At 40.2% G+C, this 17,669-nt stretch overlaps 1 protein-coding gene across 1 annotated transcript in view; it reads right to left on the reverse strand.

Moving 5' to 3' along the window:
- LOC109871213 (rho GTPase-activating protein 20-like) overlaps nucleotides 1–15,044 on the reverse strand; it is a 54,404-nt gene extending 39,360 nt beyond the window's left edge. Inside the window, exons 1-2 of the mRNA XM_031806243.1 lie at nucleotides 14,660–15,044; nucleotides 5,960–6,045 (exon numbers count right to left, since the gene is read on the reverse strand). Coding sequence (XP_031662103.1) covers nucleotides 5,960–6,045; nucleotides 14,660–14,836 — 263 coding nt within the window. The 5' untranslated portion in view covers nucleotides 14,837–15,044. The remainder of the gene's footprint in view (nucleotides 1–5,959; nucleotides 6,046–14,659) is intronic.
- Nucleotides 15,045–17,669: the final 2,625 nt, after the last annotated feature.

Raw genomic sequence — 17,669 nt, forward strand, 5'->3', positions numbered from 1 at the left:
AAAGTTTCTTAGGAGCTAAAAGCAGAGCTGAAATGTCTGGTGATCTGGCCTACCACCGTGGTGTCGTCAGAAAACTTGATAATGGTGTTGGAGTCATATGTGGCCACACAGTAATGGGTGAACAGGGAGTACAGAAGGGGAATAAGCTTACACTAAGCTTATGTGGGGCCCATGTGTTAAGGGTCAGCGTGCCAGAGGTGATGTTGCCTACCCTCACCACCTGGGGTCGGCCCATCAGGAAGTCCAGGATCCAGTTGCAGAGGGAAGTGTTCTAAGAGGGAGGAGTCCTAAGCTTGGTGATGAGCTTGAAGAGGACAATGGTGTTGAACGCTGTGCTGTAGTCAACGAACAGCATTCTCACATAGGTATTTCTCTTATCTAGGTGAGTGAGGGTAGTGTTTGAGACTGCATCGTCTATGGATATGATGGGGCGGTATGCAAATTGGAGTGGGTCTAGGGTGGCTTGGATGGTGGAGTTAATGTGTGCCATAACCAGCCTCTCAAAGCACTTTGTGATTACAGAAGTGAGTGCTACAGGGCGGTAGTCATTGTGGTATGAAACCTTATAGTTCTTAGGAACAGGAATGATTGTGGTCATCTTAAAACATGTGGGGATTACAGACTGGGATAAGGAGGGGTTGAAAATTACTCTGAATATGCCTGCCAACTGTACTGTGCATGCCCCGGAATACCGGCGGGGCCCGCAGCCTTGAGGGTGTGTACCGCATTAAAGACCCTTCTCACGAACCCTCACTGTGAGTACAACGTTGCTGATGCATTTTCTAATGAAGCCAGTGACTGAGGTGGTTAGCTCATCAATGTTATCGGCGGAGTCTCGAAACATATTCCAATCAGTGTTAGCAAAGCAGTCATGTGGCCAGTGTTGTGTTCTAGACCATTAAAAGCGAGACCGATTCAAGACCAAGACAGGAGCAAATCGAGTCCGAGTCCAGACCAAGACCGGAGGGAGGAGGGGCAAAACCGAGTCCAGACCAAGACCGGAGGGAGGAGGGGCAAAACCGAGTCAAGACCAAGACCGGAGGGAGGAGGGGCAAAACCGAGTCAAGACCAAGACCGGAGGGAGGAGGGGCAAAACCAGGTCAAGACCGAGGCCAGAAAAATGCAAGTCAAATTCAAGACCATGATTGTAATTTTGTTAGAACAACATATGGTTTCTTTTGACATTGAGAATAGTGAAAATATGCATTCTGAGGGAAAATGGAGCCACTCTACAAATGATTTCTAACCCAAACACAGTAGGAAACGATGGTCCTTCTATGCCTTCAGAGAAGGGCTAAGGATTTATAAAATAATGATTATAACAATAATGATATTTTATAATGTTATTTTCAGTGATCTTCTGATTTAATCTAGCTTTTGTTGTGGGCTAGTTTTCAGTGGCTGCATCAGGTGTTATCAAATAAGATGTTGTTACTAATTTGTTAGCGTCTCCCTTTACAAGAATAACTTTCAATAAGAAGTTAAGTTTTAAATGATCATCATCTGGTGAGTAGAACTGTGTTTTTATTGCAGTGCGCTTGCTGTTGTTAAAATAACTGGTGTGGGAAACATTGCTGCATTTAAAGTGGAACTGAAAGAATTTTAGCAACATTAAAATCTGTTCATATACACCCCCAGGAAGAATATGACACTTTTTAAAACATTTCCTGACAAGCGACCAGTTAGATATGGTAATTTTCAGGTTTTCATAAATTCATAGAATGATTGAGAATTATGTATATTAAGGCATTTGTGAAAATTCTTTAGTAATATAAAGTGGAGAAAGTGGCCGTGCGTTTGGACAATTAATAGACACTGCTGTAAGTAAAACAGACTAAAAACAGCTGTCTTGTCCTGGACTAGAGTCTACACAGACCGGTGAGCTATAGCCAATCAGAGCTGCAGTAAGCCTTTATACAAACAAGCCATTTGCCACACGGGCCTGCCTTCATTCACTTTGAACTGGACTGTGTGTTTACGGGCAGTAGGGCCTGCCATCATTCACTTTGAACTGGACTGTGTTTCCAGGCAGTAGGCCCTGCCATCATTCACTTTGAACTGGACTGTGTGTTTATGGGCAGTAGGGCCTGCCATCATTCACTTTGAACTGGACTGTGTGTTTACGGGCAGTAGGGCCTGCCATCATTCACTTTGAACTGGACTGTGTGTTTACGGGCAGTAGGGCCTGCCATCATTCACTTTGAACTGGACTGTGTGTTTACGGGCAGTAGGGCCTGCCATCATTCACTTTGAACTGGACTGTGTTTCCAGGCAGTAGGCCCTGCCATCATTCACTTTGAACTGGACTGTGTGTTTATGGGCAGTAGGGCCTGCCATCATTCACTTTGAACTGGACTGTGTTTACAGGAAGTTGCAACAGCGCAACTTTAGATCATTACAACGCATTCGCCAAAAGCCACAAAATACACCTGAATGAATTTCTGAAAATTCTATATGTAAACATCATGGTAGTCCTCGTACATTTGAGAACTTTACAGTCCTACTAATCAAACGACCATGAAAAGGTAGGCTGTCTCTCCCTCAGTTATGCACATCAACAACAAGATCAACAACTAATGCTAGCCAGAGCAAGATGAGCTCAAATATAACAAAGGAACATTAGATAAACCCTGTCAAACTTTTTCAGATAGTTGGCCATCAAAATTGCACTGATAAACAATGGGGAATTGTAGCCTCCTCGTCCTTCTGCAGTTTGCCTGCCATGGCATGCTTTACTCATCGTAGCAGTGCTGGTTAGGCTGTTTACATGTTATCTAGAGCGTTCTTGACGAACTATTACTTTTTGTGCCTACGTTTACTGACATTGGTTATATTCAGTGGGTATTGCACATTTGTAAATTCATCAGTTGTTCTATGTTCTGGCACACTGAGATGAGAGTGCTCTGAAATCGGAGTAGATAGCCAGAGTGAATTTGCGAACGCAAGAGATAGGCTAACTGGATAACAGCCGTTCAAGTTCTTGCTATCTAATCAAATGACACCTGCATCTCTAGCTGTGTATAGCAACCCCAAAAAAATGTTGAGGGGAAAAAGTCAGTCACTCACCCACTCCTCCAATGGCATGACATCCTCCTAGCAGCTAGCTAACATTAGACTCTGTGGTTTTAGTTTGCTACAGTACATGATCAGATATGCTATCGTAGTAGCCACGTTATGACTGACTTGTGATCGTTTGAATTCTTTTATCGGACCTTTATTTTAACTAGGCGAGTCAGCTAAGAACAAATTCTTATTTACAATGACGGCCTACACCTGCCAAACCCGGGGCCAATGGTGCACCGCCCTATGGGTCTCCCAATCACGGCCGGTTGTGATACAGCCTGGATTCAAACCAGGGTGTCTGTAGTGACACCTCTAGCACTGAGATGCAGTGCCTTAGACCACTGCCCCACTCGGGAGCCCTTGCTAGTTTGATTGTATTAACATTCCCAGCCTTAGTTACATTTGTCCGTTTTGTCCAGAATATTGAGTCATTGAAAACTGAAACAGTGCATCCCGAATGGAGGCAGTAAACAATGTACCAGGCCAGCTGTGATTTACAACCTGATATCAATATGTGTTGTACTACCAAGAAATGTATTGACAATAATATTAATCATACATTGAACTGCATCCATCTATTCTGCCAACAATATCTTAGTGTACATCATGGAACGTTGAGTCAAATATAACCTATTTTTAAAGCCTCTTATCAAGTTAGTTTGTAGCATAAACTGTGCTAAATGTGAAATGGTTTTTGCAATGGGAAGTAATAGTTGTACATTTCGATTAGGAAATGCTTAATGGTTGTGTTTTTGTATTCTTATGATTGGGACCTACTGGCTTATTATGTTCGAGTTTATGGACTGCTTATATTTTAACATCATGCTGTGTGTGAAGTGGGCATCCTCAGAATTTGCACAAAAATTCCCAAATGGCCTGCTCAGCGATAGATTTTCAGATTTTCACTCTCAAAATCATACTTTTGTTTTATAGAAAATAGTCACACATTTGATGGTCTAAGTCCACAACAATTCTTAAACCACATCAATCTGATTGGGTGGGCCTATCAGGGCCTGGCTCCCCAGTGGGTTGGCCTCTGTCAACCCAGGCCCATCCATGTCTACACCCTGATGCAAGCAGCGCATGATGACAATTGCGCATCACAAATAGCATACTAATCAACACTTCAGACTAAACATTTTCAAAACCTGGTTTGCATACCCATTGTTGCCTTAGTTAGCATTTACTGATAGATCACATAAGTTGAAACATCTTTCCTACCCTAACGACTACCGATGACATTCTTCTGTGATCTGCTCCAAGCCAAAACCAGTTGAGAGCTGCACACTCTTGCTGCCTGCAGATGATATTCAGCTAAAACAAGGCTGTGTGCATGTGAATATATTTCATGTGCTTTGTGGTTGTGTAGGCTACTTTGTGCATGATTTCTCTATATAACTGATCACATACCTCCACTACACTACTTTGATACACATCAATAGAGATTAAGAAGCGAGTATAAGTTATGCCCGCTGAAACAAAAGTGGGTATAAGGCTTATACCTGCGTATACCCTCTACTCCACCACTGGCCCTTTGTGTTTTACAAAAAGTGTACTCTCATAAATGAGTGTGCTGGTATTACAGTTGCTGTCCTTTCAGAATCACCAACCTGTCACACATTGAAGGCCTATAGGTTCGCCACTGTACTAACCTGTCACACATTGAAGGCCTATAGGTTCGCCACTGCGCAAACATGTCTATAATAGATATAAAGGCTGTTGTTTCAAGAAATGTGTGTATATATTTGGCCTGGTGAAGCGGTTTTATGCGCTGACTGAATGGAAGCTGATAATTATGATTTTTTACTCCGCTGGTCTTGGCAAGAAATTATGAGTCTTCACTGTCCGAGATCGAATCAAGACCGAGTATAACACAGAGACAAGACCGACACTCAATATGTAGATACTACAACACTGCCTGCAGCATAACCTCTGATTCTGGTGACTATTTCTCAGCGGAGTGAATCGCAGGTACTTCCTGTTTCAGCTTCAGATTTGCCGAGTGACGGAGGGTTTGCTTGTATGTTTGCTTGTGGGTAGAATAGCAGTGGTCTAGGACTTTAATGCCCCTGGTGGCGTTGGAGACGTGCTGGTGGAAGTTGGGCATCATGTGCCTTAGTGACACCGAATTAAAATCTCCGGCAACCAGAAAGGCAGCCTCTGGGTGTAGGTTTTCCTGCTTGTTTATAGCTTTGTATAGTTCGTTAAGCGCCAGCTTGTTATTTTTATTGTCCTTTGGTGGAATGTATACAACAGTCACAATAACAGCTGAAAACTCCCTCAGAAGGTAGAAGGGTCGGCATTTGACCATCAGGTATTCCAAGACTGGTGAACAGTGTGTCGAAACCTCCACTGCGCTGGAATTAGCAAACCAGTTGGAGTTGATGAAGAGGCAACGCCCCCCCCCCCCCCCCCCCCCCCCCCCGCCTCCACTATCCTGTCTGCCTGGTGAATGGAGAATGGAGAATCTCACCAGGATCTCCCCTCTCTTGCCTCTGTAACGCCGGTGGTTCCTCTTGGGTAGCCCGAAAATTGTGTTGGAATTACAGAGAGAGCCCAGCGCAGATTAGTCTAAGCAGAACATGGAATTGCGGTAAGTAACTGCCATTCTGATGTTCTAGAGTTCTTATCGGTTGTAAGAAATAATAGAGGATACATTTCGTGAAAATGTCATGACCGCCACAGCCCTACACATACCTGAGATCTGTGGCAATTACATCAGGCTCAACCCAGATCAGAGACAAAAGTCTGAATTTAGGACCCAGACCCACTCGGGTCCTAGGTCAGTTCTCAGAATTTGTGTCTGTAGGACATGTGAAAACCTCTATTAGGGACTACACATAGTGATAGGTAGCAGTTTAGTTGAATAGAGGTATCTGATAGGCTGTTACTGTACCTGGACATGCTTCGTGATTTGGTAAGTGCTTTGCTGATGACCAGGGAGGGGGCAGACTGTCGTCGATGGGCCAGGGTCTTCATCTTCTATGGAGAGAAAAAAGGGAGGGAGAGAATACTGGGTCAACTGGTCATTATTTATATAGTCTAATGTTATTTACTGTAGTAACATTTACAGAGGTCATATAGTCATATACCACATCTCTAAATGGTATTAAGGAAGGGAAGAGAAAAAAATAAAAAGAAAGAAAGAAAGAAAGAAAGAAAGAAAGAAAGAAAGAAAGAAAGAAAGAAAGAAAGGAAGAGAGAGAGAGAGAGAGAGAGAGAGAGAGAGAGAGAGAGAGAGAGAGAAAGAGAAACATAAAAAAAGAACAAACAAAGAGAGCGAGCGAGAGAGAGAGAGAGAGAGAGAAGTATGTAGTGTTTGGTTTGTCATCGCTCTACACTGTCAATGTTTCTAAATAAATCATAATCTCTCTCAATGTCAGGAATTTAGTAGACCACCACAGGAATTACATTTTGACGTTTTTTTACATTTACATTTACCAAAAATGTAAACGTCTCCGCCAGTGTCTTGGGTAACATGCATACATTAATTCAACAGACAAATGTCTGAGAAAAGTCACAGACAAAAATCAAATAAGGTTGGCTTAATTAACAACCTCTTTTCAACTTGCCCTTTAAGTCAGCAAATTCCAACCTGTTATCCCCTTTAATTTCTCACCACATCATTTAATATGGCAAATCTAATGACTATGGAAAAGGTTTCACTCTCAAAATAGCTTGGTCAGGCTGGTGGCCTTGTTATAACATTACATACATTTGACATGATGTTACAAGATGAACTGCAACCAGTGGTGTAAAATACTTAAGTATAAATACTTTAAAATACTACTTAGGTCGTTTTTTGGGGTATCTGTAGTTTACTATTTATATTTTTGACAACTTTTACTTCACTACATTCCTAAAGAAAATAATGTACTTTTTACTCCATACATTTTCCCTGACACTCAAAAGTACTAGTTACATTTTGAATGCTTAGCAGGACAGGTCCAATTCATACACTTATCAAGAGAACATCCCTGGCAGCTCTACTGCCTCTGATCTGACAGACTCACTAAACACAAATGCTTTATTTGTAAATTATGTCTGAGTGTTGGAGTATGCCCCTGGCTATTTGTAAAAAATAAAATAAAATAAAAAATAAAAAATGTAACATTTAAATAAAAGAAAATGGTGCCATCTGGGTTGCTTAATATGAGGAATTTGAAATTATTTACTTGATACTTAAGTATATTTTAGCAATTACATTTACTTTTGATACTTAAGTATATTTAAAACCAAATACTTTTAGACTTTTACTCGAGTAGTATTTTACTGGATGACTTTCACTTCACATTGAAGTGCAGTAGCCAAATTCAATTAATTGATATTCAATTCACCTATCCCCAGTCCTGCAGAATAAGATTTGACTGATTATGGAGATATATTTCCATCAAAATGTTTAATATACACTGACTAGACAAAACATTAAGAACACCTACTCTTTCCACGACATAGACTGACCAGGTGAAAGCTATGATCCCTTATTGATGTCACTTGCTAAATCTACTTCAAGTCAGTGTAGATAAATGGGAAGAGACAGGTTAAAGAAGGATTTTTAAGCCTTTAGACAATTGAAACATGGATTGTGTACCGTATGTTCACCATCTGAATGGTGTACAATGGGTAAGATTTAGGTGCCTTTGAGCGGGATATGGGAATAGGTGCCAGGCGCACCGGTTTGTGTCAAGAACTGCAATGCTGCTGGGTTTTTCACACTCAACAGTTTCCCATGTGTATCAAGAATGGTCCACCACCCAAGGGACATCCAGCCAACTTGACACAGCTGTGGGAAGCGTTGGAGTCAACATGGGCCAGCATCCATGTGGAATGCGTTCAGTAGCCTGTATAGTCCGTCCCCTGACAAATTGAGTCTGTTCTGAGGGAGACTGGGGTGCAGCTCAATATTAGGAAGGTGTTCCTAATGTTTGGTATACTCAGTGTATGTGAGTAGTGGGACACAGACACAATGTGTTATGAGCAGAATGCAACCTTTAAAGCTGCAATCTGTCACTTTTTGGGTTACATGACCAAATGATCATAGAAATGTGTGTTATAGATCTGTAATTCTCAAGTCTAAGAATGAGAACTTGGTGAGAACTTGTTCTCAACTAGCCTACCTGGTTAAATAAAGTAAATATAAAAAAATAAGAAACACTATTTCCACTATTTCTAGACTTCCCGTTCATAAGTTTGGCTTTTGAGTCTTTTACACTGAACAAAAATATAAACCCACCATGCAAAAATGTAAAATATTTTACTGTTACAGTTCATATAAAATAAATCAGTCCATTTAAATAAATTCATTAGGTCCTAATCTATGGATTTCACATGACTGGGAATACAGATATGCATCTGTTGGTCACATATACCTTTAAAAAAAAATATATATATATATATATATAAATTATGGATGTGGGTCAGAAAACCAGTCAGTATCTGGTGTGACCTCCAAATTAGCTTGTGCAGCATGGCACATCTCCTTCGCATAGAGTTGATCAGGCTGTTAATTGTGGCCTGTAGAAGGTTGTCCCACTCCTCTGCAGTGGCTGTGTGAAGTTGCTGGATTTTTGCAGGAACTGGATTAGGCTGTCGTACACGTCGATCCAGAGCATCCCAAACATGCTCAATCGGTGACATGTCTGGTGAGTATGCAGACCATGGAAGAACTGGGACATTTTAAGCTTCTAGAAATTATGTACATATCCTTGCGACATGCGGCTGTTCATTATCATGCTGAAACATGAGGTGATGGCATCGGATGAATGCCACAACAATGGGCCTAAGGATCTCGTCACGGTATCTCTGTGCATACTAATTGCCACAGATAAAATGCAATTGTTATCCTTAGCTTATGCCTGCCTATACCATAACCCCACCACCACCATGGGGCACTCTGTTAACGCTGACTTTAGCAAACAACTTGCCAACACGACACTATAAACGCTGTCTGCCATTTGCCCGGAACAGTTGAAACACGAGATTCATCTGTGAAGAGCACACTTCTCCAGTGTGCCAGTGGCGATTGAAGGTGAGCATTTGCCTACTAAACTACAGTCAAGGCAAGACTCTGTTGAGGATGACGAGCACACAGATTAGCTTCCCTGAGACGTTTCTGACAGTTTGTGCAGAAATTCTTTGATTGTGCAAACCCACAGTTTCATCAGCTGTCCGGATGGCTGGTCTCAGACGATCCCGCAGGTGAAGAAGCAGGATGTGGAGGTCCTGGGCTGAAGTGGTTACACGTGGCCTGCGGTTGGGATGCCAGTTCTGTCCAAATTCTCTAAAACGACGTTGGAGGAGGCTTATGGTAGAAAAATTAACATTCAATCCTCTGGCAACAGCTCTGGTGGACATTTCGGCAGTCAGCATGCCAATTACACGCTCCCTCAAAACTTTAGACATCTGTGGTATTGTGTTGTGTGACAAAACTGCACATTTTAGAGTGGCCTTTTATTGTCCCCAGCACAAGGTGCACCTGTGTAATGATCCTGCAGTTTAATCGGCTTCTTGTCAGGTGGATGGATTATCTTGGCAAAGGAGAAATGCTTACTAACAGGGATGTAAACAAATTTAAGCACATTTGTGAGAAATAAGCTTATGGTGTGTATGAAACATTTTGGGGATATTATATTTTAGTATACTTTTGGTTTTGTGCACTGGCTTTAAACAGATGAAAAAAATATGTTCATGGTTATAGAAAATATATTTCACAGTAGTTTAGATGGTACAATGATCTTCACACTATACTTGCTTGTTTTGTCACATCAACTGAAATTAGGAGAATGATTCTAATTTTAGCAACCAGGAAAAGGTGGAGCGATTTCTGCATAGTGGATCTTTAAATAAAAATCACAGGCTGGAAATATGCCAATACAGTTTCAAAACATATGTCATGATCCGAAAGCAAAAACACTCCCTGACGCTTGCCTTAGGTGAGGCGTTATTCTGTAACGATGCGCTGAGATTCAGGAAGCAAGTTCAGGGAGTGAGTGTTTTAATAAATAAACGCAACTAAATACAAAACAATTAACACAAACAGCGCACAGACATGAAACAGAAACAATAACGCTTGGGGAAGGAACCAAAGAGAGTGACATATATATAGGGAAGGTAATCAGGGAGGTGATGGAGTCTGAAGACGTGCAGGTGTGTGTAACGATGGTGCCAGGTGTGCGCCATAACGAGCAACCTGGTGACCTAGAAGCCAGAGAGGGAGCTCACATGACAGTTGCTACATATTTGTGAGTTGCATTTTATGGATCAGTTTGTGCATAATTAATATACGGCATCCAGATTAGGACATCCTCAGTTCTCATAAAAATAAGATAAAAATGAATATATCACAATTACTTTTAGAAATGCATCTGTTTGGTATCTTAGCTTCCTTTCCTATCTTAATTTCATACTTAACTAGTTTCCTTTCAGTGATCCCATCCCTTCCTTTCCCCCCTCCTTTGCTTTCCTTGCTCTCTATCCTCCTTACCGAACTCCCTTTCATTTCCTATCTTCCAATCCTACTTTCCTAGCTTCAGTTCCATGATTCCTTTCCTTTCCCAACACCCCCAGATACAGACACACACACACACACACACACACACACGAAGCAGCACAAGGTCGAGCACCACTCCCCAGGGCCGTAACCAGGGTCTGTGTTTTAGTGAGGTCCGAAAGTTAAACCTCATTTCCTGCATTTCTGTACAATTTAAGTCCTGCTGTATCTTCATTCACCTTTCTTGATCCAGTATTTCCCAAACTCAGTACTGGGGACCTGAAGGGGTGCATGTTTTGGTTTTTGCCCTGGGACTATACAGCTGATTTAAATCATCAAATCTTGGTGATGAGTTCATTATTTGAATCAGCTGTGTAGTGCTAGGGCAAACAACTAAATATGCCATGCTTGGAGTCCCCAGGACCAAGTTTGGGAAATGCTGACATAGCCTATTAGCTATAAAATTAGCTGCAACATATTAACTCACATTAACTCAGCAGGAAAAGTATTTTATTTATAAAAAGTAAACAAATGAGTATGCTTTACAGATTTTGGTTGTTGTTGCAGTTTTAAAGCTAATTTCTGGCAATACTACAAATGTTGCCATGACTTATGTCATGTTAATATATCCGAGTGAGATTGACTAACACAATCAAATGGGGGCCACATGGAGTTTAGGGCCTCTGGGCACCTTTAATTCAGACATGATTACTACAAGTTTGGAAAGCTGGCGAGACTAACTAGACTAATTTACCAATCTAAAAAAACATAACTTACATGGGCTAATTGAGTGCCTGTCAGTGATTGACATATAACAATAGGAAAACTGCTGATGCACAACTAAGTTTCAAAATTGCACCTTGTGAATCCTACTATTTTAACTCAACAGGAAGTTTAGACCCTGACTGAGTTCCCCCAAAAAATAAAACATACACACACACACACATACATATACACACACCTACTCAATACAGGGTCTGTATTTGTACTCTTCTCTACATTGTAGGATAATAGTGAAGACATAAAAACTATGAAATAACACACATAGAATCATGTAGTAACCAAAAAAGTGTTAAATCAAAATATATTTTATATTTGAGATTCTTCAAAGTAGCCACCTGTAAGAACCGACACTGGAGATGAGAAGCAAAGTGTTGAACATTTAATTTAGCACAGACATGGAACAGCGTCAGAACCATGTAATACAAAGACAAACAACAATTAATGCTGAAGCGGGAACAGAGCTGGGGAAGAGACATATATAGGAGAGGAAGTATATATAGGGGAGGAAGTATATATAGGGGAGGAAGAACACTTTGTTCGTTACCACATGATTCCATATGTGTTATTTCATAGTTTTGATATCTTCTCTATTATTCTACAATGTAGAAAATAGTAAAAATAAAGAAAAACCCTTGAATGAGTAGGTGTGCCCAAACTTTTGACTGGTACTGTATATATATTTTATTTTTTTATGCAGGAATAGCCCTGCCACTACCAATTAATGAACTGTAAAGCCAAGCTTTCCACTGACCTCATATTTTCAGAGTGCAGTTACATATTCCAAACAGGGGTAGAATGGGGGCTATAACTTAATTTCTTGATGAATTATTGTTGGCTCAGAATGTATTATTATCAGCAGTAATCACCAACACATTAATTGCATACTACAGTGTCTTCAGAAGGTATTCACACACCTTTACTTTTTCCACATTTTGATGTTAAAGCTTGACTTTAAAATTGATTAAATGTAGATTTTTTTTTTGTCACTGGCCTACACACAATAGCCCATAATGTCAAAATGTAATCATGTTTTTAAAATGTTTACAAATTCTTAAAACATGACAAGCTGAAATCTCTTGAGTGAATAAATATTCAACTCCTTTGTTATGGCAAGCCTAAATAAGTTAAGGAGTAAAAATGTGAATGAATACCTCCTCTCTGTACCCCACACATACAATTATCTGTAAGGTCCCTCAGTCGAGCAGTGAATTTCAAACACAGAGTCAACCACAACGACCAGGGAGGTTTTCCAGTGCCTCGCAAAGAAGGGCACCTATTGTTAGATGGGTAAAAAATATATAAAAAAATACATTGAATATCCCTTTGAGCATGGTGAAGTTATTCATTAGGTTTTGGATGGTGTATCAATACATCGAGTCACTACAAAGATACAGGCAACCATAACTCAGTTATTTCACCATGAGGCTAATGGGGTCTTTAAAACGATTACAGAGTTTAGTGGCTGTGATAGGAGAAAACTGAGGATGGATCAACAACATTGTAGTTACTCTACAATACTGTACAGAATAAAAAATATTCCAAGACATGCATCCTGTTTGCAACAAGTCATTAAAGTAATACTGCCAATTCACTTTTAGTCCTGAATACAAAGTTTTATTTTTGTGGCAAATCCAATACAACACATTACTGAGTACCACTCTCCATATTTTCAAGTATAGTGGTGGCTGCATCATGTTATGGGTATGCTTATAATCGTTAAGTACTGGGGAGATTTTCAGGATAAGAAAGAAACGTAATGGAGCTACAGTAAGCACAAGCAAAATCCTAGAGGAAAACCTGGTTCACTCTGCATTCCATCAGACACTGGGAAATTAATTTACCTTTCAGGAGAACAATAACCTAAAACACAAGGCGAAATCTACTGTACACTGGAATTGCTTACCAAGTAGACAGTGAATGTTCCTGAGTGGCTGAGTTACAGTTTTGATTGAAATCTACCTGAAAACCGATGGCAGGACCTGAAAATGATGGGCAAATGATGCAAAATCCAGGTATGGAAAGCTTTTAGAGATTTACCCAGAAAGACTCACATCTGTAATCGCTGCCAAAGGTGCTTCTACAAAGTATTGACTCAGGGGTGTAAATATTTATGTAAATGAGATATTTCTGTATTTCATTCTCAATAAATGTGCAATCATTTCTAAAAACATGTTTTCACTTTTTCATTGTGAGGTAGTGTGTGTAGATGGGTGAGAAAAAATAAATAAATCCATTTTGAATTCAGGCTAACAACAAAATGTGGACTAAATCAAGGGGTATGAATGCTTTCTGACAGCACTGTATACTACAAATACATATTATGTGTTAGGTTTGTAGGGCAATAAAGATACTTCTAATGGTGAAGAGTAGCTAAATTGAAGGAAACATTGTGATATTTGCACATTGTCCACCAGAATGAACCGGAAACATATTCATATTTATAACATTAACTCAACTAAAACTAAATGGGATTATGCTGAGTGGGGCGAAAGGCCAGACAGTCAAACTATTGACTCCCAGTGAGTGCAGAGCCCCTCAAACACAGCGCCACTCTTGTCTGTCTGGTGACTATCAATCCCAATTGATTTGTGATCTAGAGCAGATTTTTGACTACAGCGACGCATTGTTAATTTGCTTCCATATTTTAACATTTTTAAGTCGAATAGGTCTACTGTATATGTCTGTAAAATGTAACCAATCTTTAGCTCATCAAACTTTGAGGAGACTGACTCAGAGGAATGTAAATATAGATGAAATGGAATGTTAAACATTTTTCAGAATATGCTGTCTTTGTTTTTTATCTTGCCCTATTGATTATCTAATTGTTTGCCGAAATTTGCATTGGGTGGCATGCGTAATTTAGGTATGAGTAATTTACACAAATTGAATAACTAATCCATTTCAAATTAGCCTGCATTAGGCTACAAAAATGGGTCTTATCATTTTCTTATGTCGCATTATAAACGATGTTATATTTATGGAGCAGGTGTCTGAAATTATGAAATAAACCACTAATAAGTAACCTTGTGAAATACTATTTAAAGTTAAAGCGCAGGAATCCATCCATGAAACCAAGTGACACAAAACATGACCAGTAACTCTCAATAGCATATGTGAATAATGCACACAACCCAGATTAGGCTGGAAGTTTAATGATCATGTCAAATCCCATTGAACCTATACTGTGGCAACAATAGCCTACTACAGCAAACAGCATGGCATGCTACCAGGAATTGGATCATATAGAATTGAGCAAGTGACAAACCCAAAAGAAGATCAGTAATTCAGTACCATCCATGCCATACAATCCAGAATCCACATTACCTTTTTGCTGTCTGGCAGCGCGCAGAGCTTGCTGTCCCCTGTCAAAGAGCCAGACCTATTCTGTCCGATAGTTCCCTGCTGTGGCGACATGGTTTCCATCAAGGCTACTACAGTAGATCGACTCGGAGTCTGCTGCTGCTTCAGACCACAGCGCACGTATTCATATTCCCATTGCATCCAAAGTTATCCAGCGACAGGACCAAACGAATAAAGAGGTAAACCGGTGAGAAATTCATAATTCACGGCAATATAACGGATAAAAACGAGACAAGACGCGTTAAATAAACCTGGACTGAGTTCATCACTGAAAGCTCAAAGAACGCACTGGCAAATTATAATTTCTAGTCGCTGTCAACGAGATCCACAAGGAGTCTTTCGGTCTGAAGCAGTGTATTCGTTTCGACTCAAACCCATGCGTAGGTTTGCCTCTACAGTCTGAACTGAGGGCGGTCCTAGCGCCGCTGGGTACCTAAACATGAACATTTGCTCTAATAGAGAGGTAACTGTTCTAGCTCATAAATCACATGCAAACCGTTTGCAGACCAGGTGAAGGAATGCGCTCTGCATGCCAAGAATAACATGACTAATGCAAAATAATTTACGAAGTATGAATTTTCTACTGTATATACATGACACAGTCCACCCAACTCTCTGTATGCACACCCAATAGAGTTGGTCTGTTTGCCTTCAAACAACCTGTATACATGTCTCATTTTACTATGAAAAACTGCGTGGAAAAGGTCAAATATAGTCACAGGCCTACAATAAGTTGATACATTAATTTATAACTGCTCAATTAAGTCAAACCTGTAAAACAATACTAAACTTACTGTGCCATTTAATACAATGTATGAGATATGACACACTAGTGAGGACTGCCACTATTTATCTTTAACCAAAACGTTGGCATGTGGCTGATTTTTACAGTACGTTTTAACTGGAACTTGTATTCTCCCTCGCCCTCATATGGGTGATAGCAAGCATGTTAGGTGGTGCAATCCAGTAGAGGCTATAGTGAGCTTTGATTGGTCATGCGTGCCGCGATGACACAGGGTATTTGCATAAAGTTCCGTTTTCCACAACTTTGGTCCTGCCCTGTTCCCTTCTGTTGCCCATGCTCGCAACACCCAATGGTCCCCCGCCCGCTTCGCTTCTCTTCCATTGGAAATTAATGGCTTTTTAAAGTCAGAAAAGGATAATCATATGATAGGTAAGACAGACAAAACCTTGCAGAGAGCCTATCCAACTGACAATAATCTTACAACAAAATACAAACTATTTCGACTAAGTGTTGGAACATAACCTGTTAAACTCTGACCCCCTCTTGTGGCATTTTCTTAACAACACATAATATTGTATACTACCCTCATAAAGTACATTTTGGTTAAAAAATTATAAATCCTACAAACACATGCTTAGTACTGTTAGTACTGATAAAGGTGTCAGAAACAATGTGACTACTATAGAGCCCGAGATACTGCAGACCCCCCAAAAATTGTCTTTTTTTTGTGTGGGGGTGGGGGTCCCCCCAATTATCCCCATGCTAAGGAATAAGAGTTTTGAAAGTCTAGGTTTGAGACTAAATATTTTATGTTAACAATTACTGTTCCAAAAGTAATTTAAAAAAGTTGTTCTGATCGTTTACCTAATGGTCACACTATAAACATACGCAAATTTCAAATTCTCACGTACCATACCTTAATTTTTGGTCTTACAGGAAGCATATACACATGACCCATTTCAGGAAACTAGGCGTATGTCGGAAGTCACAACTTCACAGGAGAGCCATTTCAAAGTTTTAAATGTTTTTTCAAATTGCATTTTTAACAGAAATGCCTTCTGGAACATGTGAACTTTCATGTGTCTTAATAACAAACGTGTATGCTATCTGTAAATACGAATACAATTGTTAAATTACGAGCCTTGTTGGTTAAGCCACAGAAAAAGTCAGCAACCTTCCCACTAGCCATGCTTGGCTGAGATAATGAGTGGGCTGAACATGCCGAGAGAGGAGTTCGGATTGGTCTGCAATATAGAAGGCTTGTGTGAATTTGAGCTGGTCAGTCTGTGTTGGTAACTAAGGGCAACCGTAGCATAGCATCCATGACAGGGAGACACGTCCATCATGCATGATGATGTATACAGGTAAGATAGTGCAGCGTTAGCTAGCTACATTTACAGATATTACACGTTTGTAATTTTGACAGAAAGTGGTTTCATTTCAAGCTAAAGTGTACTGTTAGCAAGCTAGCTAACGTTAGCTGGCTGGCTCCCTAATTGACGTTATTATTTGTATCCCAGAGCTGCTTGCTTTGATAGTTAGAGCCTAATGTGGGCTAGCTAACATTAAACTTGGTTGGTTAGCTCCCAGCATATTCATGCAGTGTAGTAACTACATTATTTGTCACTATGATTCATTGTTTACCTAGCTAGCTAGCTACATGTCTTAAGCTAAAGTGTACTGTTAGCTAGCTAACATTAGCTGGCTGGCTCCCTAGCTGACAATAGTATTCGTATCCCAGAGCTATTTGCTTTGCTAGTTAGAGCCAAATATTAGTTAACTAACATTGAACCTGGTTGGTTAGGTCCCAGCATTTCATGCAGGGTAGTAACGACATGATTTGGCACTATGTTCATTGTTGTTTAACTAGCTAATGTTAGCTGGCTGGCTCGTTAGCCAACTAAAGCTATTTGCTTTGCTAGTTAGAGCCAAATATTAGTTAACTAACATTGAACCTGGTTGGTTAGGTCCCAGCATTTCATGCAGGGTAGTAACGACATGATTTGGCACTATGTTCATTGTTGTTTAACTAGCTAATGTTAGCTGGCTGGCTCGTGTGATCTTACATGTTGTTTACATAGCGATGTTCATTGTTTACTTAGCTAGGTAGCTACATTTCTTAAGCTAAAGTGTACAACACCTGTTGAATATGGCCGGTGTCAGTAAGCATCTGCAAAAAAGCGTAATGAAATTGTTGCCAGCAGAGCTGGTTAGGCTGTTTTCATGTTA

Source organism: Oncorhynchus kisutch, linkage group LG26, assembly GCF_002021735.2.
Source record: "Oncorhynchus kisutch isolate 150728-3 linkage group LG26, Okis_V2, whole genome shotgun sequence".
In the NCBI taxonomy this organism is placed as follows: Eukaryota; Metazoa; Chordata; class Actinopteri; order Salmoniformes; family Salmonidae; genus Oncorhynchus; species Oncorhynchus kisutch.